Source organism: Schistocerca americana, chromosome 7, assembly GCF_021461395.2.
Source record: "Schistocerca americana isolate TAMUIC-IGC-003095 chromosome 7, iqSchAmer2.1, whole genome shotgun sequence".
Taxonomy (NCBI): domain Eukaryota; kingdom Metazoa; phylum Arthropoda; class Insecta; order Orthoptera; family Acrididae; genus Schistocerca; species Schistocerca americana.
The window spans coordinates 47,700,720-47,725,630 of record NC_060125.1 but is presented as its reverse complement, the minus strand read 5'-3'; the positions used below and the strand labels follow the sequence as shown (position 1 = coordinate 47,725,630).

At 42.3% G+C, this 24,911-nt stretch overlaps 1 protein-coding gene across 1 annotated transcript in view; it reads right to left on the bottom strand.

Moving 5' to 3' along the window:
* Positions 1–24,911, bottom strand: part of LOC124622685 (gastrula zinc finger protein XlCGF8.2DB-like) — a 429,631-nt gene that overhangs the window by 6,912 nt on the left and 397,808 nt on the right. The window contains exon 3 of the mRNA XM_047148475.1: positions 1,627–2,013. Within this exon, the coding sequence (XP_047004431.1) occupies positions 1,627–2,013 (387 nt within the window). The remainder of the gene's footprint in view (positions 1–1,626; positions 2,014–24,911) is intronic.

Below are 24,911 nucleotides of genomic sequence, written 5' to 3'. Positions count from 1 at the left end.
AGACTTTAGCAAAAAAGGACGTAGCTGTTGGAATACTTAACTTTAATCCGTAAATGGTGAACGTCGGTCTTGACGGTACATGTTTTACAGCATCAATAGTAACTGGTAATGGCGCCTTGCTAGGTCGTAGCAAATGACGTAGCTGAAGGCTATGCTAACTATCGTCTCGGCAAATGAGAGCGTATTTTGTCAGTGAACCATCGCTAGCAAAGTCGGCTGTACAACTGGGGCGAGTGCTAGGAAGTCTCTCTAGACCTGCAGTGTGGCGGCGCTCGGTCTGCAATCACTGATAGTAGCGACACGCGGGTCCGACGTATACTAACGGACCGTGGCCGATTTAAAGGCTATCACCTAGCAAGTGTGGTGTCTGGCGGTGACACCACATGAACATCCACCAGGCTGTGGCTAAGACACGTCTCAGCAATGTCCTTTCTTGCAGTAGTACTAGTTCTGCAAGGTTCGCAGGAGAGATTCTGTGAAGTTTGGAAGGTAGGAAACGAGATACTGGCAGAATTGAAGCTGTGGGGACGGGTCGTGAGTCCTTCTTGAGTAGCTTAGTTGGTAGAGCACTTGACGACGAAAGGCAAAGGTCCCGATTTTGAGTCTCAGTCCGGCATACAGCTTTAATCTGCCAGGAAGTTTCATATCCTCGCACACTCAGCTGCAGAGTGAAAATCTCATTCTGGAACAATGATATCGTTTCACCATCCATTCCAGAATTCACTGAAGTGATTTTAGGAGACTGATGAAACCTTAAACCACGATGAACGGATTGGGATTTGAGTACCTGTCCCATACATCATCCCAGTATCTTGCTCAAACTAATTTTCTTACAGAGAAGTGATAAATATTTAGCGCAAGAAACCTAGATCTATAGCTATACACTGTATATTTTTTCAGTGATTTACATGCTAATTAATCAACTTAACTAGAAATACAGCAAAATGAATAGATATCAATCTAAATGGTTTTAAAAGGTAATCTATTCTCTTCTTTTCCCATCTAGTACAGTGTCCACTCTTTCAGAATTTGGAAAATTATTTTTTTATTACGTAACTTTGTGGTCTGATGTCCTTCCTGAACCCATAATTGCTAAGGTAACCTAAGACAGGAAAATGCTGTGTGCCATCTGTCTGTGCATCATGTCAACTTTGTTCGATGAGTTATCGTATCTTGTCTCCTTGTGTACCATATTCTTTCAAGAGGTTCAAGTGGCTCTGAGCACTATGGGACTCAACTGCTGTGGTCATAATTCCCCTAGAACTTAGAACTACTTAAACCTAACTAACCTAAGAACATCACACATATCCATGCCCGAGGCAGGATTCGAACCTGCGACCGTAGCGGTCGTGCGGTTCCAGACTGTTGCGCCTTTAACCGCTCGGCCACTCCGGCCGGCACCATATTCTTTGAGGCGGAATCTAGGCGCCAGCCCAGCATTGGCCTAAACGGGCGTGGGAAACTACGTTATAGATGTTAACCCGCTGTGAAGACTGGATTCGAGTTTGGCTCACATACGTTGCCCATACACTAGCTCATTGCACATTGCCCTATACAAACAGATCTGGTTTGGAAAAGTACACGAAAAGAGAAAAAGTGGAAGTAAATCATGTTCCCAAAACGTACCTCACAGGTGAAGGGCTTCTCGCCGGTGTGTGTACGCATGTGCTGCTTGAGTAGTATCGAGCGCGTGAAGGCCTTGTCGCAGACCGTGCAGACGTACGGCCGCTCGCCCGTGTGTATGCGCACGTGCGTGGTGTACGCGACCCGCTGGTTGAAGCGCCGCCCGCAGTCGGCGCACGCGTACTCCTTGCGGTTGCGGTGGATCTTCATGTGCGTGCTGAGGTAGCCGCGGTTGTTGAACACCTTGCCGCACTCGGGGCACGCCGCGGCGAACTCGTGCGTGCCCGCGTGCACCGACACGTGGTACTTGTAGTTGCGCAGCTGGCTGAACAACTTCCCGCACTCGGCGCACTGGTACGGCTTCTCTCCCGTGTGCGTGCGAGCGTGCATCTGCAAAGGTGTACAGTACGAGAAACAGGAACGTATGTGCGCTGAGCGAAAAAAAGAAGAAGAGATGAGCTGAGAATGGAGAAAAGAGATGGGGTAGTTGTCGACGAGGCTAGAGGTAGCAATGTTGCAAAAGAAGGAAATGGAGAAGCTGATGATACTGATGTTCTTATCTACAGTCATGCAAACATAAATGTAGTGGAAGGTTTCAGAGGAACGCATTAGTAGATGCAATGGTAGTGGAAGATGAAGAGAAAGAAGCAGTCAAGGAAGAGGAAGAGGAGGAAGAAAATGACGAAGACGAAGACGAAGGCGAAGGGGAAGAGGGAGGTGAAGCAAAGGAGTTTGCAGTGGAGAGGTCAGTATTAATAGAGAATTTTGTGATCGAGCTTGCCTTTCAGAAGAAACAAGATCCAGTAAACGTGCTATGTATTGGGAGGCAGAGTGATGAAGGATCCAATACAGTGAAGAAGTCAGACACAGCAGAAAACGTAGTTAGTAAATGTATACTTTTGCAGGAACGGAGGTTTATATACGTACAGTATGTCGCAAGACAAGAAGAGACAAGAGATACTTCAGAGAAACTCTCAATACCTGTTAGAGGATCTGCCAGCGAATATTTATGTAGAAAGAGTCAAAACATCATAGGGACATGTAATATGTGTTACTTGAAGTTCGCGAATTCAACTTTAGTGTTGTCAGAGATAGAGCATTTATTAAAAGTGCAAGAATTCTTTTGTTGATTGAACGAAACGAAACAGGAGAAAGAGAAGCGGAAGATAATGCTCACACGAAGGAAAAGGAGCCACTGCATATAGCTACAGAACTGATAGCCAAGAAAGGTCAATCAAGAAGGCCCATTTACTATCGGAGAACAGTATATTGCGATTTTGCTATGTTGTGGGTATACATTATGTTATATCAGCCTGTTTCTACGCTTACGTTCAATATGAGAGTTGTGTAATGTATGAATGTAGTTAAGTGAACTTAAGAGTTTCCATTACATTCACGACAATGAGCCAACGACGCACAAGAGTGATTATTATTGGAGCAAATTTTCATTGTTGAAGAGGAACAGTCCATTGTTTACGCCAGCCAGTGGTTCCCATTCTTTCGGAGATTGTTAGCCCTGAGTGCGATCAGATATTGGCTAGTAACCCCCTGTCCCCTCTCCCCACATCAAACCAACAACAACGTTAGGGCCTAACTAAACCATATAATAAAAAAATTCTTTGAAGGCTTTTATTTCTTAAATAATGACAGAGAAAGGATATTTAGTTTTCGTAGGTGTCTTATTAAACCCAGAAATAATAAGTTAATGAGCCCATTGGTTTCGCTTGATTCTAACAACATTTTATTTATATTTACAGAAAGATGAAGTAATTCTCAGTGCATCGCGAGTGTTACCTACAACTTCTCAGAAAACGAAGCTAATAATCCACGTTGATGGTAGATAATTATTAAAAAAACGTCCCTCTAATGACACTTACTTCACTCACACCCTGCAACCCTATTTTAAAATCGATCAAGTCAGAGTGTGTCTACTACACTTACTGCTCGTTATGCACTAGATTCCTAGTCCCCCTTACCGCTGAAATGGTAGAAATCGGAAGACGTCAAGCTGCCAGTACTTTGCGTCTGACCACTGCCGCAATGGAATGTAGAAGATAATATATAATTATTGCTGTGTTGTGATTTTAATTAGATCATTCATTGTAGTGAAGTGATTAATGAAGCAGTTACTGGTCCATTGTGGGAACTACATCCAACTCGGAGAAGGAATTTTCATGTGGTATTTAACCATATATGTATCGGTTCTACTGACACAGACGGATGATACAAAGTATATGTATAGAAGCTGGACTATGTGAGGAACAAGGACGATATTGTTTATACATTTGTTTCACAAGGTGTAACCTCCACCTCGCTGTTTCATGTGTTAATGCTAGTATTTAAAATTTTAAAAAAATGTAATAATTCTACCTTTTGTAATCAGTATCAGAGTTTCACAAAATAGTGACGATAACAATAAAAATCTTTTGAAAGTAGTCGTGTTTCGAGACTCAAACTGTAATGCACCCTCCTTTTCACCCCTTAGAAAATTTCGTTTTACCCTCAGGAGGTAATTACGCCATGGTTGGGAACGACTGATCTGTGCGCTGTCGTATCGGCAGCTACTGCGGAGATGTGTTTGTAAACATGTGGACGTGGTCCTACGCGGCACGTGAATACTGCGCGAGACGTGGGGAAGATTGATAGTTGCAGGCCGCGCAGTGTTTGTAAATATAGGCAGCAGGCAGCTCATTATGAAGTGGACATGGGCCACGGATTAAATAGACGACAGGAATGGAAGAGAGGGAGTGAATACGTTAGCGTCTGTAGATCGGACTAGAGATCTGTAAATAATCTCATGTATCGAACTTTCTCTCAGAATAAAACTGTGTGGCGGACAGAGACTCCCACTCGGGACCTTTTCCTTTCGCGGGCAATTGCTCACCCAAATGAGCTGTCCAAGTATGACTTACGGCCCGTCCCCAAAGACTTACTTCCTCCAGTATCTCGTCTCCTACCTTCATTCCGGAATATCGTATATGTAATTAGGTAGCTATAGGAAATGCTAAATAACAACAAATAATTCTTAAATTCTGAGAGGCGTGTGTGAGGGACAATCGTTGATCACTCTTTGGTATCCTGTATCAGTACTTCGTCAATCCAATATCCTTTAGGAAGCAAAATGAAATTATTCGTATCTTTCATCCTTTATTCTAACTTTATTGAGTCATTTGGTGATCTTATGTATGAAAATGAAACGAAAAATTGTTATGTATTTTGAAGTTGTTATTTACATTGTAATATTATCTCAATGTAAATTTTTTTTTATCTTTGTACTTCTACAAGCTCGGCCCGGTAGGGTGTAATTTCTCTATTAATTATTTACGAGCGAAGAAAGGAAGGAGAGAAAAGTGATGAGCGGGTGAGGATTGGACACGCTCCGTCTTGGGTGGGGTAAAAGTCGGGAAAAGTTTCGTTAAATTGTGAAAAAAAGAACTTGGAATGAGGAAGAGTTCCGGAGGGGATAAAAGCAATAATTTCGAGACTGAAAACTTCATTATTTATGAGGAAAAGGGAATACAACGTGGAACGTTGAAGAAGGCGATTTCTGCATTACCATTACTATTATTTGTTATATTATATGAGGAAAATGTAGTCAATAAGTCGACAGAGAAGAGGAAGCGCGAGAGCTGGTGACAACAGGAAAAGAAATAATAGCGTCAAGCAAAAAGATTTTAAGATTTCTGGCATAGCACGACGAAAGGAAGAAGATAACGAAGAGTCATCAAAGTTTATGTACTCCGCATCAATCAGATTACGAGAGTACATCCTCATCGTACCTCACTCATGTAGCAAAATTAATAATTTAGGTAATCACTGTGGGCCGAAAGAGAAACAGTGGACTTTATGGTTCTAAACCATTCAGACTGGAAGTGGACTGACTGGGTTCTGCGCACCAAACTGTAAACAGATTTGTCTCAAACATTGTTTCAATAGTGTGAGGGGCTAGGTCGCGCTGATTAATATTGAGAACCGTAGTAAACAGTCAAGCATTGCTGAATGTCAAAACTCCATATTCATAACATTAATCCAACATTTCCTATTCTGCAACTTTCGAAACAAATGTAAGTTCGTTTTACAGCGTATTCTGCTAAGGAGAAACACGCCAGAGTCTCAGCAATATTTTATTTTCGGCTTTGGCGAATATTTTTGAAATCCACGGAACAGCCTTCGCCAATTTAACAGCAGCTCAGTGATATTCGTCAACACAACAGAGTAGACTCTAGAGACGACACTACGGTCGTCACGAAGCAGGAAGTATCTGAGATGTCATCTCTGGATTCAGCTTTCAACAGTCCTCTGCCATTTATGTTGCTCGGTCATACAAAAACAAATCCATTTATCCATCATCAGACTAAAGAGCACCATACAGTAAACCGGTGTTCACATTCGTTAAGATGATTATTAACTGTATTACGTCACCAGAACTACCGAGTTTAAAAGGTAGTTATTCTGAACATAAAATACTGCAACAATCAGCTAGCAGTTACTTCAAATTAAAACTGCATACTGAGATAGTTTATTTCTTGTTTTGCACAGGCACTTGTCAGTTTTACAGACAATTTTTATTCCTGGTACAGTTTATGTTCTACATACCGACAGCGGAATTGGCAAATAATATACTGTATACGAGGGTCACGCCAAAAGAAATGCACACTATTTCTGCAAAAATACAGTTTTCATTCTGCATGCGTGAAAGTTTTACAGGGAGTAGATACATCCTTCCCGCTAGTTTTCAAAATTAGTTCAACCTGTGCCCGTGATTGGCGCCGTCACAGCATGTCTTCAAGATGTCTGCTACACTTGAAGTTCGTCAGAAGCGACGTGCTGATATAGAAATCATGTGCTCTGAAAACCAGACTGTGGGAAACATCCACAAGAGTTTGACAAAGGTGTACGGAGATGCTGCTGTCGATCGCAGTACAGTTAGTCGGTGGGCAAGGAGGCTACGTGACGAAACCAGGCACGGCAGTATTGAGGATTGTCCTCTCAGCGGCAGGCCTCGTACTGCACACACTTCAGACAACGTGCAGAGAGTTGACAAATTGCTGACTGCTGACAGACGCATCACAGTGAACGAATTGTCACGCTACGCTACGTTGGGGATAGGGGAAGGAAGTGTTTGCAGAATACTGAAAGTGCTGGCGTTAAAAAAGGTTTGTGCCAGGTGGGTTCCCAGAATGTTGACAGTGGCTCACATAGAAACAAGGAAAACGGTATGCACAAACTTTTAGAGCAGTACGAGAATGGTGGAGATGAATTTCTTGAAAGAATTGTGTGTGGCCGATGAGGAAACATGGCTCCATCATTTTTCCCCAGAGACGAAGAGGCAATCAATGGAGTGGCATCATGCAAATTCACCCAAGAAAAAAAAAGTACAAAAGCATACCTTCTGCTGGAAAAGTTACGGCTACGGTGGTTTTCGATTCCGAATGATTCTTGCTTGTGGACGTCATGCCACGTGGAACCACCATAAATTCTGATGCATGTGTGACGACACACATCGGCATGAGCAGGATGTTTTGCTGTTGTACGACAATGCACGGCCCTCGCGCACATGGTGAGAGTTGCTACTGCTGGTCTTCGGGATTGCCACACCATACCTTAGCCAGCAAGACTGCCGGATCTCTCCCCTAGAACGTTTGGAGCATTATGTACGAGAGCCTGGAGCCAGCTCGCGGTTTCGACGACCGAACACGACAGTTGGGCAGAATTTGGCATGAAATACCCCCAGTGGACATTGATCAAATCTGCTAATCAGTGCCGAGCTGAATAACTGCTTGTGTAAGGGCCAGAGGTGGACCAACGAATTATTGACTTGGTCAATTTCTGAAGCTCTTTCTCTTGAAAAAAGTCATTCAGATTTTCTGAAACTGTAATCATTTGTTTGACTGTACGTTAAAGTTTAAGTTTTACGCCAATTTTCTCCACGATTCACAACTTCTTTCTATCTTGCGATAACAAACAGTTGATTCAAGTACATAAAAGCAAAATAAGTGTAGTATCAAACAGAAATGGCTAGAATATAAAATGGACAATTTATTGTATGAGTTTAAATTCGCCCCACATATTTCTCTCTGCCCAGCCAAGGATAATTCATTCAATCTCCAACACGCAACTGGACATTGCCGGCTTTTGGAACTAGTGATTGTTGGCTTTCTCTTATCATCATAGTTACTATTGGGCATTTAAATAATTGAAGTAAAATACTGACAGCTTTCTCTGCTACAGGTAGTTCACATGTGCAAATCAGAGGTGCATTAGACAGCGCATAGAAACCGACAGGATGCTAACAACATGTTTTTACCCAATCTACTAGTGCAGTGGCCATCCAGTACTGTACAGAGGGCACAAAACACTATATAGTGCACAAAATCAAAAGCAACAAACTGACACAAGTAAAATGAAAGCTATTTCAAAGAATTGCTGCCATTCAGAACATTGGATAACATGAAGTACATTCTAAAAAGAGAAAGAATACTACATGCACAGGTTCTATATTTAATGCAGCAAATATTTAACAGGACTGGTAACATTTAAATCAAATGCAAAGGAAGATCATACTTCATGCTGTAACATGTAATTTAAGTCACAATACATAGCCTACATCTGTGACGTATACAAAACATTGTTCCAGGAGGACACAGTGTACTAGATGTAACACATATCGAAATCATTCATAGACAATGTGTTTGTTAAGACATATGATTCATTAGAACTCAAAACGCATCAATATTTTCAGAATAAAAATGAAAAACTGCCGTTGTTGGTAGAAACAACTTAAAAGTGCTTTTCATAAGTCAACCCAAGTACTCAATGTAGTTTTCTCTTAAAAGAATGTGAAAAATTTTGAAACAGATAGAGAAAATCCTTTTTTCGAAATACCTACTGAAGATTTACTGTATTAACCTGTAAAATCCCCTAAGAATAAACCTCCACAAGTTATAAGTTTTGATTATGTGCTTATATGATGTTTATATACTGTATCAAATGTAACAGAAGTTACTAAGAATGAGTTAATTACATGCTGTTACGTCTTGGGTTTAGTTTTGTCACACTGTTTTTTCTTTCACGAAGATAACTAAGGTGTTTTGAAAGAAAGAAATAAACGAATTTGGAAGAACAAAGTTGAGTATGAAGATGTACTCGGAATTTGCGTTATTATTGAATGGTCAAGATACAATGTAGTTTAGTCATAGTCAGGACGGGAAGCAAAAATACGCGCCAAAAAAAAAAATAAAAAAAACAGGAATTTAAAAAAATAATAGCATCACCTGGAACACCCAAAATGTGTAAACATTGTGTTATCTGACCGTTTTTCCGAAAAGAGTCACATAACGTACGCAAATTCATGACGAAGAGACCATTTGTTCAGAACATTTCATTGATGCCAAGGAATATGATAAACATTAGTACTAGTGATGTCGATGACTGACTAATATGACTTTACTCTTCATTTAATCTCGATTTGGATTTGCATTCCCTGTAGGAGTGAAACAATGTTGAAATCCTTGTGGAAAGTCCAGGGACAGTAAGAGTCAGCCGCTCCCTTCAGAGCCACTTCGTAGAAGGCCTCCTGATGAAGTGGTGTGGATCCAAAGTCCACAGAAAACCTTTTGTAGTGTCGCCCGGAGCGTCTGACTTCGTGGACGAACATAGACATGATATGAAACTTCCTGGCAGATTAAAACTGTGTGCCGGACCGAGACTCGAACTCGGGACCTTTGCTTTTCGCGAGCAAGTGCCCCACTAACTTTTTTTTTTTTCATTTTGTTCGTTGTTGATCGTTGTCTTTGGTCGTTGCGGACGTCACATGACATCCGTTCAAGTTCGTTTATTGATCCTTCCACTCAGTTTTTTACTACAGAGGCCAACCAGATCTCTGACCGAACAAGCTGAACTACCATGTCGGCATAATTGCAATGATCCTAGAATAATTTTGAATAGGTTGTAGACCAGGGATTTCCGAACTTTCTCTCTGACGGAGCGTTAATGAAATTTTTAAATATGAAAAGAACTAGTTTTATTCATTAATACTTCTGAAACTTCCTGGCAGATTAAAACTGTGTGCCGGACCGAGACTCGAACTCGGGACCTTTGCCTTTCGCGGGCAAGTGCTCTACCAACTGAGCTACCCGAGCACGACTCACGCCCCGGCCTCACAGCTTTACTTCTGCCAGTATCTCGTCTCCTACCTTCCAAACATTACAGAAGCTCTCCTGCGTACCTTGCGGAACTAGCACTCCTGAAAGAAAGGATATTGCGGAGACATGGCTTAGCCACAGCCTGGGGGATATTATACGCTGCAAACCCCTTGTACACATATAGTACAACTGGGGAGTGGTGTGAAAAGGAACGCTTTTTTGTGCTCAAATGTACTAAGCCCGCAGTTTTGGGTCTCTGGATACGTGAGACACCACTCGACGCACTGACACTGTGAAACACTCATTTTTATGTGACGTAAGAATCGCAGGGATTAGCTCGATTGAATAAACTACAGTTTAGGCAGACAAGGTTGACTTGCTGACGAACATCACCTCTTTGCTAACAGAGAGAAAGGGAAGCGACTTTTCTGTTAAAAAATGGTAGGGCTAAAGGAATGGGAATATTGTTTCCTGGGGAAAATTTTGAGCTGTGGCCGCTCGGAAGATGCAAACGCCAGCCGTGACTATAACGCTAAATGAAGCTTAAAGAAATATTCGTAATTCTTATTGCCTTCAATCCAGTTCTTTCGTAATTCGGGATTGAATTCTGATTACAGTTAATCTTGTGCTGCCATGTCTAGCTTGTTACTTTGTCAAGTGCACATATTAGTTCCTGTGCAGGTGTGAATAGCAAGTCTCCCTGTACCATGGGTAAGGCAATTAATTCTGCCACATTGATCAAAGGTGATTGTGTCGCGATCTCTGGAGGTGACACGTTATCTATCCTACATCATGTGGGCGACTCATTATGTGTAACTAAGAACGTTATTGCTTCATGTGCTCCGTGAGATTTTTGAACATTTATGTTCGCTGTGTTTAGTTTTTGCCAATGTGTGTAGATCCTTGTGTAATAAACGTGCAGCAGTTGAGTTCCTTTTGTTATTTTCTGGTAGACAGTACACCTTGCCACTTTTTTATTATATATGAAACTCAGCCATTAGCTATAGTTATGTGTGAGGGACATTTTCTATTGACAACTCAATTGTGCAAACCTTTCATTAAATGACAAAATCCGTTTCACTTGGCTTACCCTACAATGAGAGATTAATTTTATACAGTCCCCAAACAAATAGACAACGTTGATGGTCAGCAAGAACTCTCTCCAACAACGCAAACAGTGTGCTATTCATCGCCTATGCAACTTTCTCATAATCAAAACTAAGGTAAATGAGCGAACTTTAGCGGTTCCTGCCTGATCAGAAGTGTCAGGAACTAACACAATTTTGCCAACTTTAAAAGAGTCAGGCTCAAAATATCATTGAAATCAAAGTGAAAGTACTACCTAACAAAGGCACATAAAACTGCTTTGGCAGACCATCCAATCCAGGTGACTTACGAGCAGGCGACATGAGAATAAGACCACAGACATCGTCATGTTGAAAAGCATCTAAAAACACAGCATTATGAGTAGGTGTAAATCTACGATCCAGATCTCTAACAAACAAATCGGACGACATATCGAGATATCGAGAGGAACGGATATTTCATACATGCCTGCACAGAACTGATGTAGGGTATGCAATGCATACTTCTGTGTTGTCAGACCTCCGCCATCCTCGGTCTTCAGAGACGTGATACACGTTTTCGACGACGAGACTGATGTCGAATCATATGAACATAGAAAAGTCAGTTAACCTGCTATCAAGGAGCGCGCTCCGGATGGCATCATTGACCCTTCCATTTGACGCTTATTCAATCGTAACAATTGCATCTTTACACTCCTGACGTCTGCAGTCTATAGGGGAGCCTGATGAGCACTTTCATGAAGGTCACGAAAGAGAGAGTAGTAAAATTTTTGCGTCCTCCAAAATTCCCGAACTATATCAGCGCAGAATCGTGTCAACGTTTGTCGGAGCCTTGGCGTTGCCAGTTGAACCCACCGGAGGCGTACAGCGAAGTTTCACGAAGACTACGAACCCACACTTCCGGATCACATCATCTAGGGAGAAGTCCTCAAAGTGAGACAGTCAGCATCCAAGGCGATAGACACAGTCCGTCACTTGATAGAGAAATACAAACATGGTAGAGGCAGGCGACCATTCAGATCTGGCACAACTCACTTAGTCCTTCTCCTCTCTTGTTTCTAGTACACGCGCATAGTCTCCCTTTTGTACAACAGCATTCCAATCCCCCATGACTATTTCATTTTCACCTACCTTTACGTATTGAATTCCATATTCTTGCACACCTCCTTTGTCTCTTCATCTTCGGCTTACGATGTCGGCGCGTACACCTGAACTATTGTTGTCGGTGTTGGTTTGCTGTCGATTCTGATGTGAGCAACTCTACGAGTGAACTGTTCACAGTAACTCACTCTTTGCCCTGTCTTTCCATTCATAACGAGTCCTACTCGTGTTTTACCATTTTCTGCTGCTGTTGATATTACCCTATACTCGCCTGATCTGAAATCCTTGCCTTCTTTTCATTTCACTTTACTGGCCCATCCATATCTTGAGTGAGCCTTACAATGTCCCTTTTCAGACTTTCTAGCTACCATATCATGTTCAACCTTCTGACATCCTACGTCTAGACTTGTAGAACGTTTCGTCAGTTATTCAGTCTTTTTCTCACGTTCACCTCCCATTTCGCAATCCCCTCCCAGAGGTCCGAATGGGGGACTAGGTCCGAATCCTTTAGCAATGGAGAGATCATCATGATGTTATTTCGATTAGAGGGGACATGTCCTGTGGGTACGCATTATGCATCCTGAATGCAATGGTTTCCATTGCCTTCTGCATGCCATTTATCAGTGCTGATTCTTTCACATCTATGGGCACCTTCCCACCCCAAGTTCGCACCTCAACCTCTTTTTGCTCCTCCGCACTTTATGACCAGATCTTTGGCTTATTGAGTGTGACTTCTCGTACCGCAGGTCTTAGGCCGCCATTGCATATGATTTTTATTCAAAATTTAAGTGATTGTGGGATTTGAACCCTGGTACTAAGACGTTTTGAATACTAATGAAAGATTATACCTCTAGGGATTTGAACCCTGGTACTAAGACGTTTTGAATACTAATGAAAGACTATACCCCTAGGTGCGACAGAACACTTAAATTCTTCCTGCTAAGAAGCGTGCCATGTTTAGTGTAACTGTTTAATTTATACTATGAATATCAGTAACAAGATTGTTCACGGTCTGTGGTAGTAGCCACATACCAAAGCGTTCGTCAGTTGGTCTCTTCGTCCCTAAAAGCTGAGCGATGTTTAGCACATTGGAAGAAAACGATAATAATTTCCACTCTAAAGATCAAAGATGTCGGTACTTCTAGTGACTTCCGCTCATCTCTTCTAAACTTGCTTGTACTTGAAGTCTAATTGTAAGTTCCTAGCTCAACTATCATGTGTGTGTCAGTTTCTGGCAGGGGTGTGAGGCGTCGGGCGTTGGGCGTCATTTATCAAGTGTTAGGCGTCAGGCGTTATGTATCAGACGTTAATCTTTATCCGTCAGGCGTCAGGCGTCGTATGGCGTGCGCCGGACATCATATACAGTGGGCCCCATGCGTCCGATGACTGGACTGGGATCAAGCAACAAGATCACCCGCTCGAATCTATGTTCTGTTAATGGTGGATACTAAGGCAACACCACATCCTGGCATGCTGGTACAGCACGTTATAGCCAACATAGGTGTAAAGTGGGCAGAGAAGCAAAGCATCCGATCTCACTCGCAGGTAGATAGAATCACCTAGGCAATTTCATGATAATGCTCACGTGATCAATGGAGTAGTAGATCCAATGTAGTTTGTAACGCTCGAGACATAGTTTCAGGCATCTGTCTGCAACGTATCTTTATACAACAATGTCTTTTTGTCGATGAGTGCTGTGACACTCCCTCCACTAACGGCAGAGGCGTCGTCAGGGGCAGCAGCAGTAGCGATGTGTTTACAATCTACATACATACAATCTAATACTGTTACCTTTTCATACACTGCCTTTTATGCAGAATCACCCTAAATTTTCGTCTGTATCGGACATCATAAATTTCCTTATTTTAGCTATAAGCTGAAAGCCATACTGAGAGTTATTCCAGCAGTCCTCACGTGTGGTAACGAATTCACTGAATAACGTGTCAGTTTCTAAATCTGCTTGAAAAATATACTTGAATTTAAATTGTCCTGTCTGAAAGGTCGATATTATCCTGGCCGCTGCTATGACATCTTTGAGTACATCTCGCTCAAATAAAATTTGCATGTGGCTAAAAAAGTAGAAATATCTGCGGATCTCACCCTGATTTTCCACTTCGATATTGTGAAATATGAATACGCTATATTCATCATTCGGATTTGCTGCTCCTTGCGTTTACCGTTTTTGCAATTAAAATTGTTGGATGTAAGGTCCGCCAGTTATGCAAAACGCCGTTTTTTCCAAGTTCCCACATATGTTTCAGCACCTCTGTGCCATTGTCAGTGGGTTTCTGTTTTATTTAATCTGTAGTGTGAACATTTTACTTAATGATTACAAATGTATGTAGATATTTAGTTCAAACAAAATTCGTTTCTTTTTGTTAGTACCTTCGCAATCGGTTTGCATGGTTATTCAGGATGTCTTGTACATTATTTATTACAGGTAGCTTGTCATCTGCAACCAACCGATGTTGATGAGAAATTTTGTTGGGAGTTAACCTATCATATTATGCTCTAAACGTTATTTAATTTGTCGCGATATTTCGCGCGTATATATAATTTAACTAACGTTTTTGTGTGACAAGCCTATTCTCAGCATCATGGTGAGGTGTTGTGAAGCACACGTAAACATAACACTTATTTTCACAAAATAAGGAAGTAAGAGCACTTTGCACTTCACCAAAACACACTTTAATTGTGGTTGTCGTGTGTTCCAGCCCAGTCAGTGTTCATTTGTTCACCAGCGAGTTTGGCGCGCAATTTGAATTTTGTTTACATTTTATCTTTGTGTGTGTGTGTGTGTGTGTGTGTGTGTGTGTGTGTGAGTGTGTGTGTGTTCTGTACGCTGCTTAGCTGTTCGTGTTGTCTTTTACATGGTGTTCCATTTTTGTATGTAAAATGGTGAGTCTTTGCATAGTGTAGTGTATCTATTTATCATGCGTGTGTGTGTATTTGTGTGTGTGTGTGTGTGTGTGTGTGTGTGTGTGTGTGTGTGTGTGTGCGTTTGTGTGCGTGTGTGTATGTGTGTAGACTTTTTAGCTGTTTGTGTTGTCTTTCTGGTTAAGTTCCTTTAATGTGTTAAATAGTGTGCCCATGCAGAGTGTAGTGTATCATTTACGACCGTTTTCCTTCTGCTATTGCATTCTGTATATGGAAGTTTTCCCCAATGGTCAGTTTGCTGTAAAGGTTGTGGCTGAGTTTTAGTACTCTTAAGTCTGTTTCTATTGCAGCTGGATAGTTATTGTGGGCTATTGGGTCATCAGAAAATGTGCTATGGTAGCTGTTGCTTTTTAAGTCTCCGAGATGTTCTGAACATCTGGTTTTGATGTCGTCTACCGCATGTACACTGACTGGCAAGTGTTCCATGTGAGTTCATTTACTCCTGATTCGTTAAATTTATTTGTGGGTGTTTCTTGTGTTCTGACCTTTTTCTGCGTTGTGTTCCCTGTCCTGTATCCTATTTGTAGTCCCTGTTTCTTTAATATGTTGCCTGTACTGTGAACAATCTTGTAATTTTAGTTGAGTATGTACCATTTCGTTTTGTGTGTGTGTGTGTGTGTGTTGTTGCTCTAGTGGGTCTAGTGTTTTGTCATTGTTTGTGTTTTGTGCTGTTCTGTGTTGGGCGAGGACTGGTGTGTGTGTGGTATGTTCATGTTTTTACTGTTTATATGATTTTTTTATTTAATTTGTCGAACATATGGGTACCATAACCATTTTCTACTGCTATTTCATTTATTGTGTTTATTTGTTGTGTGTAGTTCTGTTTGTTCATGGGTGTTCTATTTAATCTGTGGAGAATGAATCAGCAGTTTGCTTGCTTAGGTGTCAATGGGTGGTTCGATAGGTTGTGAGTGGTGGTGCTTGTGGCTGTCAGTTTCCTGAATAAACGGTTCAAATGGCTCTGAGCACTATGGGACTCAACTGCTGAGGTCATTAGTCCCCTAGAACTTAGATCTAGTTAAACCTAACTAACCTAAGGACATCACAAACATCCATGCCCGAGGCAGGATTCGAACCTGCGACCGTAGCGGTCTTGCGGTTCCAGACTGCAGCGCCTTTAACCGCACGGCCACTTCCTCCGGCTTTCCTGAATAGTGTGAAGTTTTGTGTCTTGTTCGTTTCATGCAATGTGAGATTTGGAAAATGTAGTGTGTAGTTAGTTTCTGTTTCTAATGTGAAATTTGTTTTTGGGTGTAAGTTGCTTATTCCATTGTGTAGCTGCTACACAATGCTAGATGGCGCTGCCATAGGTCAAACGGATATCAACTGCGTTTTTTTAAATAGGAACCCTCATTTTTATTGCATTTTCGTGTACTACTTAAACAAATATGAATGTTTCAGTTGGACCACTTTTTACGCTTTGTAACAGATGGCGCTGTAATAGTTACAAACATATGGCTCACAATTTTAGACGAGCAGTTGGTAACGGGTCGTTTTTTTGAATAAAAATACAGAACATAGGTACGTTTGAACATTTTATTTCGGTTGTTCCAATGTGATACTTGTACCTTTGTGAACTTATCACTTCTGAGAACGCATGCTGTTACTGCGTGATTACCTGTAAATACCACATGAATGCAATAAATGGTCAAAATGATGTTCGTCAACCTCAATGAATTTGGCAATACGTGTAACAACATTCCTCTCAACAGCGAGTAGTTCGCCTTCCGTAATGTTCACACATGCATTGACAATGCGCTGACGCATGTTGTCAGGCTTTGTAGGTGGATCACGATAGCAAATATCCTTCAACTTTCCCCACAGAAAGAAATCCGGGGACGTCAGATCCGGTGAACGTGCGGGACATGGAATGGTGCTTCGACGAACAATCCACCTGTCATGAAATATACTAATCAATACCGCTTCAGCCGCACGAGAGCTATGTGCTGGACATTCGCCATTCTGTCATGCAGTGAAACATCTTGTAGTAATATCGGTAGAACATTACGTAGGAAATCAGCATACACTGCACCATTTAGATTGCCATCGATAAAATGGGGGCCAATTATCCTTCCTCCCATAATGCCGCACCATACATTAACCTGCCAAGGGCACTGATGTTCCACTTGTCGCAGTCATCGTGGATTTTCCGTTGCCCAATAGTGCATATAATACCGGTTTACGTTACCGCTGTTGGTGAATGACGTTTCGTCGCTAAATAGAACGCGAGTAAAAAATCTGTCATCGTCCCGTAATTTCTCTTGTGCCCAGTGGCAGAACTGCACACGACGTTCAAAGTCGTCGCCATGCAATTCCTGGTGCATAGAAATATGGTACGGGTGCAATCGATGTTGATGTACCATTCTCAACACCGACGTTTTTGAGATTCCCGACTCTCGCGTAATTTGTTTGCTACTGATTTGTGGACCAGCCGCGACAGCAGCTCAAACGCCTACCTACTTGGGCATCATCATTTGTTCCAGATCATGGTTGACGTTTCACATGTGGCTGAACACTTCCTGTTTCCTTAAATAACGTAACTATCCGGCGAACGGTCCCGACATTTGGATTATGTCGTCCAGGATACCGAGCAGCATACATCGCACACGCACGTTGGGCGATATCGACCTTTTTCGCAATTGGTAAACGGTCCATTTTAACACGGGTAATGTCTCACGAAGGAAATACCCTCCGCACTGGCGGAATGTTACGTTATACCACGTACTTGTACGTTTGTGACTATTACAGCGCCATGTATCACAGAGCGAAAAAAGTGGTCCAACTAAAACATTCAAATTTCTTTACGTACTACACGAATATATAACAAAAATGGGGGTTCCTGTTTAAATAAACGCTGTTGATATCCGTTTGACCTATGGCAGCGCCATCTAGCGGGCCAACCATAGTGCCATCTGGTTTCCACCTTCAAGCTAGACGAGTTTCGTTCTTTGTAGTTTTTTCGTTTGATGCTTATTTCGTGAGATATTTGGCCCAGTCACTATCAATGGACCACCATATATATATATATATATATATATAAAAACTACAGATCACGTGATTATTAACTTGAAATTCACTAGGTGCTTCTGCCTTCCTGGAGTAACATTTTATCCATTACCTCACCGTTTGCATTACACATATGTTGCTGCACCACTGGTAGCGTGTTGTAGCTGCGTGCCAGGCTGAGACGTTGCCATACTATTTTCTATTAACACAACGCCACAGTTTCACTTTCAGCCGTGTAGCTTTGGAATACTATTCTGAACAAACTTATAATCCGCTGTGCAGGCCACCAGTGCGTGTTGATCTTCGCTAAAGTCAACTCATTACATTTCCAAAAGGACTAACTATGCAGCATCTGTGTGTAGACGACTGTCGCCATAGATGCAGTACGTATTATTCATAGTTGTTATCTTATACAAAATGATCATTTTAACTAAAGACTTTAAAATTTCTAGAAAACTACACATCGAATCAAAAGAAGTTATAATTCCAATTTATTTGTGTTAAAGGGGACGTCCAATGATACCACACTCGACCCTCGAGCCCACCCCATGAGTGGATGATGGGGAGCAACTCTGCAGTCTTCAATGGCAACATTCATATTTTATTGTGGATAACGATTCTACAGCAAAATCCGCACGTGTTTTGTCTGAAGCATTTTCTTCGTTTCGTCACAGATGGCGCTGTAATCGGAGGAATAGGAATGAGTGCAACATAACAATTTACGACATGCTACTCAACAGTCCTTGAATATTCAGTGGCACTGTCCATGCTGGGGACAGGCTAGTGTTTCATAACTCATAATTGGAAACCCCACTCAGAATGTTGTATTCCTCCGACATAACGAACAGTGGACTACTCAGCATGCCAATGTGACCATGGCTCGATGCGAACGCTACTCTACTTTTCTAATTAGAGTAAGTGTTCAAACATATTACCGCCAACTTAAATTCACTTAGAAATCCGCTTTTCAAGTGACAGTGCTCATAACAGAAGCATAGCTGCGGGAATATCAGCACAGGCGATTCTGATGTTGTCGACCAAGTCTTCACAACCTATTGGCACTTACTGGTACACCTTATCTTTTACGTATCCCCACAGAAAGAAATGCGTCGACGTCAAATCTGGTGACCCAGTGGGTCATTTAATAGGATCCACCGACCAGTGTAAACTCGGTCTAATACCTGCCATGCTTCAGTTTGTGTAAGGTGCTGGGTAACTATCGTGTTGAAACCACATACGTTGTCGAACGTCCTGGGCGACGTCCTGCAATAGTACCGGTAGTTCCTGTTCCAAAAACATTCGATATTTGCGTAAATTCAACATGCCGCCGGTAAAATACGGACCAATGAGTTTCTTCCCCATGGTGGCACACCAAACATGAAACCACCAAGGACGTTGATGGCAAACTTGCCATAACCATTCTGCATCGTCTGCACTCCAGTAATGAACTTTATGCCGGTTATGCTACCATGATTTTTGAATGTAGAATCATCAGAAAGATGAAAGAAAGTTGCAAAGAAAATGGGGATCGTTTGCATTTGTTGATGTGCCCATTCACAAAACACAAACTGGTTATGGAAACTGGCGCCTTGAAGTTCCTGATGATGTGATACACGGTCGGGATGACGCTTATGACGATGCAGTATTGTGACAACATTACCTACAGACATACCAGAATCGTGGTGTAATTGGTGGGCGCTTACCAGTGGGTTTGGTGCACTGGCACTACTACAGCAATTTCATAAGGTTATCCTGTAACACGTTTACTTCGTTTCCTTTTGCCAGTTTTATGCCACCATAAGGGCGTTCATAACCTCATAAAAGAACGAACGAGAGCCAGTTTTCTCTGGAAAACGATTGGCATACAAGGAACAGCAGCTTCAACATTTCTTCTACATCCTCGACAAATCAGGAGCATTTAATTTTTTCCTTCTGCGGTTCCAACGTTCATCGTCCACTAGCACGTCTGCTCTCGAAATGATAGGTAAGTTTGTAGACTATAAACACTACACAAGTGTTCTCATGTTTGGAACCGCTGTCTGTTCTACATGTGCATGATATATCAGATCCAGTCGCAGTGCACTGCCTATTATGATACGTATTACATGGTCACAGTGGTGTGTCGAGTAGTCCCCTGTTCAGTTTGTTGGAGTAATACAACACTGCAAATTGGTTTCCAACTATGAGTTATGAAATACTCGCCTGTCATGCCTTCACAGCATGGAGGTACGTTCCCACATCTCATTGGATACTCAACGACCATTGAGTAGCATGTCATAAATCACGATTGTGTATCCGTATCTATTCCTGTGATCACAGCGCCATCTGTGGCGAAACGAAGAAAATGTTTCAGGTAAAAACGTATGTAGATTTTTCCGTTGAACATTAATCCGCAATAAAAAAACTGGGGTTCCCACTGATCATTTTAAAGTTGCCCCCTCCCCCCCCCCCTCCCATCATCCACGTACGAGGTGCGACGATAAAGCAATGAGACTGATTTTCTTTGCAAGATGTGGCAACGCTGCAGGCTTCCGGAGGCACACTATCTTTGACCTTGTACTATAAGCTGCTTCTAGTTAAAGTGGCACATCGAGGCAATTGCTCAGTCGTGAGTTGTGCTGTAATAAGTTAACACGTCTTTATGTCTCTCGTGACCGAAATGGAACTGCATAAGATTCCGCAAAGGTATGCCATTTTTTATCGCATTGGCTGAAAATGCGATGACAACTTACGGTAAGCTTCAGAAGGCTTTTGGAGAGGAGGTTATGTTAAGAGCTCAAGTTTTTCGTTGGCATAAAAGGTTTAGTGAAGGCAGAACGAATGTTGAAGATGAAGACTGCAGTGGACGACCGTGCATGCTTGTGTGCTTCTTTGATTCCAAGGGAATTGTTCATAAAGAGTGGGTGCCTCCTGGACAAACGGTTAACCAATATTACTACAAAGAAATTTTAGAAATATTTCGTAAAAGAGTTCTTCGGGTCCGTGCCAACATTGCTGATAATAGGATTCTGCATCACGATAATGCACCATCCCATACTGTTCTGTCAGTACAGCAATTTTTAACCTCAAAACAGATTTCAGTACTACTACAACCACCTTATTCAACACATATCGCTCCATGCGACTTTTTTCTATTTCCAAGAGTCAAAACGGCGGTCAAGGGACACCATTTTGAAAGAACACAAGATGTCCAAAACGCTGTGACGAGGGACTTGGAGGATATTACAGAAGATGAGTTCCAGAAATCTTACCATCAATGGCATAAGCGCTAGAAAAAGTGTGTGCAATCAGAAGGGAACTACTTTGAAGGGGACGACACCAAAGCAAAATTTTTTTCACATCAGTCTCATTACTTTATTGTCGCATCTCATATAGGATGGGATGGCAGGTCCAGTGTGGTATCATTGGATGTCTCCCTGTGAGATAAACAAATTAGAAATATATATGGAGTGTTCATTTTAACTGAAGACTGTTACATGACGAAACATGTATTTCGTAGATGATGAAGCACCTCCTCGTTTTAATGTTAATGTCCATTGACTTCTAAATAACAGATTCAGTGACAGATGGATAGGCCTCCTCCAAACTCTCCAGACTGAACCCACTGGACTTTTATTTTTCGTGGCCTTTGAAAGCTCTTGTGTATGGAACCCCAGTACAAGATGTTCAGAGTATCTGTGCCCATATAATGAAAGGCTGCAAAACCATATACAGTATTCCAGGTATAGATCAGCACATGTGAGATTCACTATGACGGCAGGTTGATGCATGTATCAATGCCCATGGAGGGCATATTGAGAGTCTCCTGTGAGAAAGAGTGGCATGTGGTATGCTGGTGCATTCTGTTCGTGTGTGTTTCCCATTATTAATGGATTGGAAGAAATTAGTTTAACATGAAAACAAAGTGTTTCCAGACCCTTGTATATTTAACATAATTGCTTCATCTACTTGTGAGGAATGTGTCCTGAAATTTATATAGATATATACTGAAGGTCCAAAGAAACTGGAACACCTGCCAAATATCATGTAGGGTCCCCTTGAGCACGGAGAAGTGCCGCAACACGACGTGGCATGGTCTTGACTAATGTCTGAAATAGTGTTGCAACGAACTGACACCATGATGAAGGGTGGAGATTTCTTCTGAACAGCACGTTGTAAGGCATTCCCAGACATGCTCAATAATGTTCATTTCTGGGGAGCTTCGACGCCAGCAGAAGTGTTTAAACTCAGAAGAGTGTTCCTGGAGCTACTCTGTAGCAATTCTAGAGCTGTGGGGTGTCACAATATCCTGCTGGAAGTTCACAAAGTCCGTCGGAATGCACAATGGATGTGAATGGATGCAGGTGATCAGACATGATGCTTACGTACATGTCACCTGGCAGAGTAGTATGTAGATGTAAAAGTGATCCCATATCGCTCCAACTGCACACGCCCCACACTATTACAGAGCCTCCACCAGCTTGAACAATTCCCCGCTGACATGCAGGGTCCATGGATTCATGAGGTTATCTCAGTACCCATACGGATCCATCTGCTGGATACAATTTGGAACTAGAGTATTCCGACGAGACAACATGTTATCACTCATAAAGAGTCCAATGTCGGTGTTGACGGACCCAGGGGAGGGGTAAAGCTTGGCGGCGTGCAGTCATCAAGGGTACAGGAGTGTACCTTCGGCTCCAAAAGAATGGTTCGCAAGCTGACACTTGTTGATGGCCCAGAATTGATATCTGCAGCAAGTTGCGGAAGGGTTGCACTTCTATTACGCTGTACGATTCTCTTCAGTCATTGTTGGCCCCGTTCTTGCAGTATCGTTTTGAAATCGCAGCGATGTCGGGGATTTGATGTTTTACCGGATTCCTGATATTCGCAGTGCACTCGTGAAATAGTCGTACGGGAAAATCCCCACTTCATCGCTACCTCGGAGATGCTGTGTCCCATGGCTCGTGCCACAACTGTAACATCACATTCAGACTCACTAAAATCTTGATAACCTGCCATTGTCGCAGTAGTTATCGATCTAACAACTGCGCCAGACATTCGTTGACTTATATAGGCGTTGCCGACCGCAGCGCCGTATTCTGGCTGTTTACATATATATAACAAGCAGCCTGCAAGCATCTGTCTTCGTCTTACAGTTTTAATATTTAACTACTGTGTTAGACAACAGCTGCCGAGAGTCGGGTATCAGGAATCAGGCGTCAGACATCAGATGTCAGGCACAGTACGCTAGGCATTTCGTGCTGAGTGCAACTGTTGCACGGAAAATGGAAGTCTTCGGCTGTGGCTTCAGGTAAGCATTTACGTACATTCCGTGCATTTTTTGAAGACTAGGATAAATAATTTTGGTGACATCATGAATCAACGATCAAAGCATAAATGACTGATTGCTAGTTTCATCCAGGCTGCCTCGCTAGCCACTCTGTATTCAGTAAAACTCCGATCATCCAATACGTAAACTGATGTGTACACAGGATCTTAAAAGTGAGCTCCATTCGTTGCGCTCATGTTTCCAGCAGACGTAGCATAGCTGTTGCTGCCAAGTTGGAGATCCTCCTGTTCTCTAGTTTCATCAGCAGATCTCAAAAGAGAGCTGAAAAGTCGTTGGTTCTTAGATTCTCAACCTTGGTTGATAAAAAGAAGAGCCTTGTGCATCTGATGTGATCTCAGGTTGCATCAGCAGCTCGCAGCAGGCATGGTACTGCTGTGCAAAGTAGTCAGTTACCTGATTCCACTGCCGCTGCACATGATGGAGCAGTGTGCATTTTGATTCCAGTTCACAGCAGCTGTAGTTTGATAATGGTCAAGTAACCATTCTGGGTACAAAGGCAGCACGGAGAAGGTTCAAATGGTTCAAATGGCTCTGAGCATTATGGGACTCAACATCTTAGGTCATAAGTCCCCTAGAACTTAGGACTACTTAAACCTAACTAACCTAAGGACATCACACACACCCATGCCCGAAGCAGGATTCGAACCTGCGACCGTAGCAGTCCCGCGGTTCCGGACTGCAGCGCCAGAACCGCACGGCCACCGCGGCCGGCAGCACGGAGGAGGCTTGCTACTAAGCAGTGATGGATGAGCTAAGTGAAGTGGAGTAGTTTTACGCCGGTAATGATGATGAAACAGTCTGTTTCATTGTAGTGGTGGTTCGAAGCATTGGCCTGGAACATATGATCCATGGGCAGGTAGATATTCTGAATAAAACAGTGCCCCCTGAATAACATGTGGCTGAGCATACTTGTCTCTGTAAACTTTGCTTCCAGGCTGAGGCTCCATCAATGAGGACACATTACTGTCTGTGTCTCCGTTCCAAGTGTTGTCTGCAGCTGCTGTCAAATGTAGTAAGACAGATGTGACTTATTTCATAATGAAGTTTAGTATTTAGGACATGTCATTAACAGCCAAGGTGTTCACCAATTTGCTTGCTGTCTGTGACCTTGCTTCCCCACGCAATGTGCAGTAATTACAGTCTCTGTTAGGAACAGTTTATTCCTAATGCCGCTCAAATAGCGGTTCCCTTGCATCGATTGCGCAGGAAGACTATTCCCTTTGTTTGGTCGCAAAAGTATCACATTGCTTTCCAGAAGTTGAAACATGCTTTGCTTAGTGCTTTGCTTGTTCATTTTGATCCAGCCAAACCTGTGATGTTGGCTGTGGATGTTTCTTCTTACAGCATCGGTGCAGATTTTCACATCATTTGGTTCTGTTGATAGGTCAATTACCTCTGCTTCGAAATTGTTGAACAAAGCTCAGTGTAATCGTTTGCATATTGAAAAAGAGGCTCTCGTCATTGTCTGTGGTGCCACTAGGTTTCACCAGTTTTTTTTTCTTTTTTTTTTTTTTTTTTTTTTTGGCAGAAAATTTTACTCGCTGACTGACCATAAACCTCTACAGTCTTTGTTTAGCAATTCTGTCAGTTCCAACTCGTAATTCGCACAACGCAGAAGCTGCAATGGTGAGCTCTTCTTTTTTCAGAATCGACCCTCTCCTAGGCATGCCAACATGCATGCTC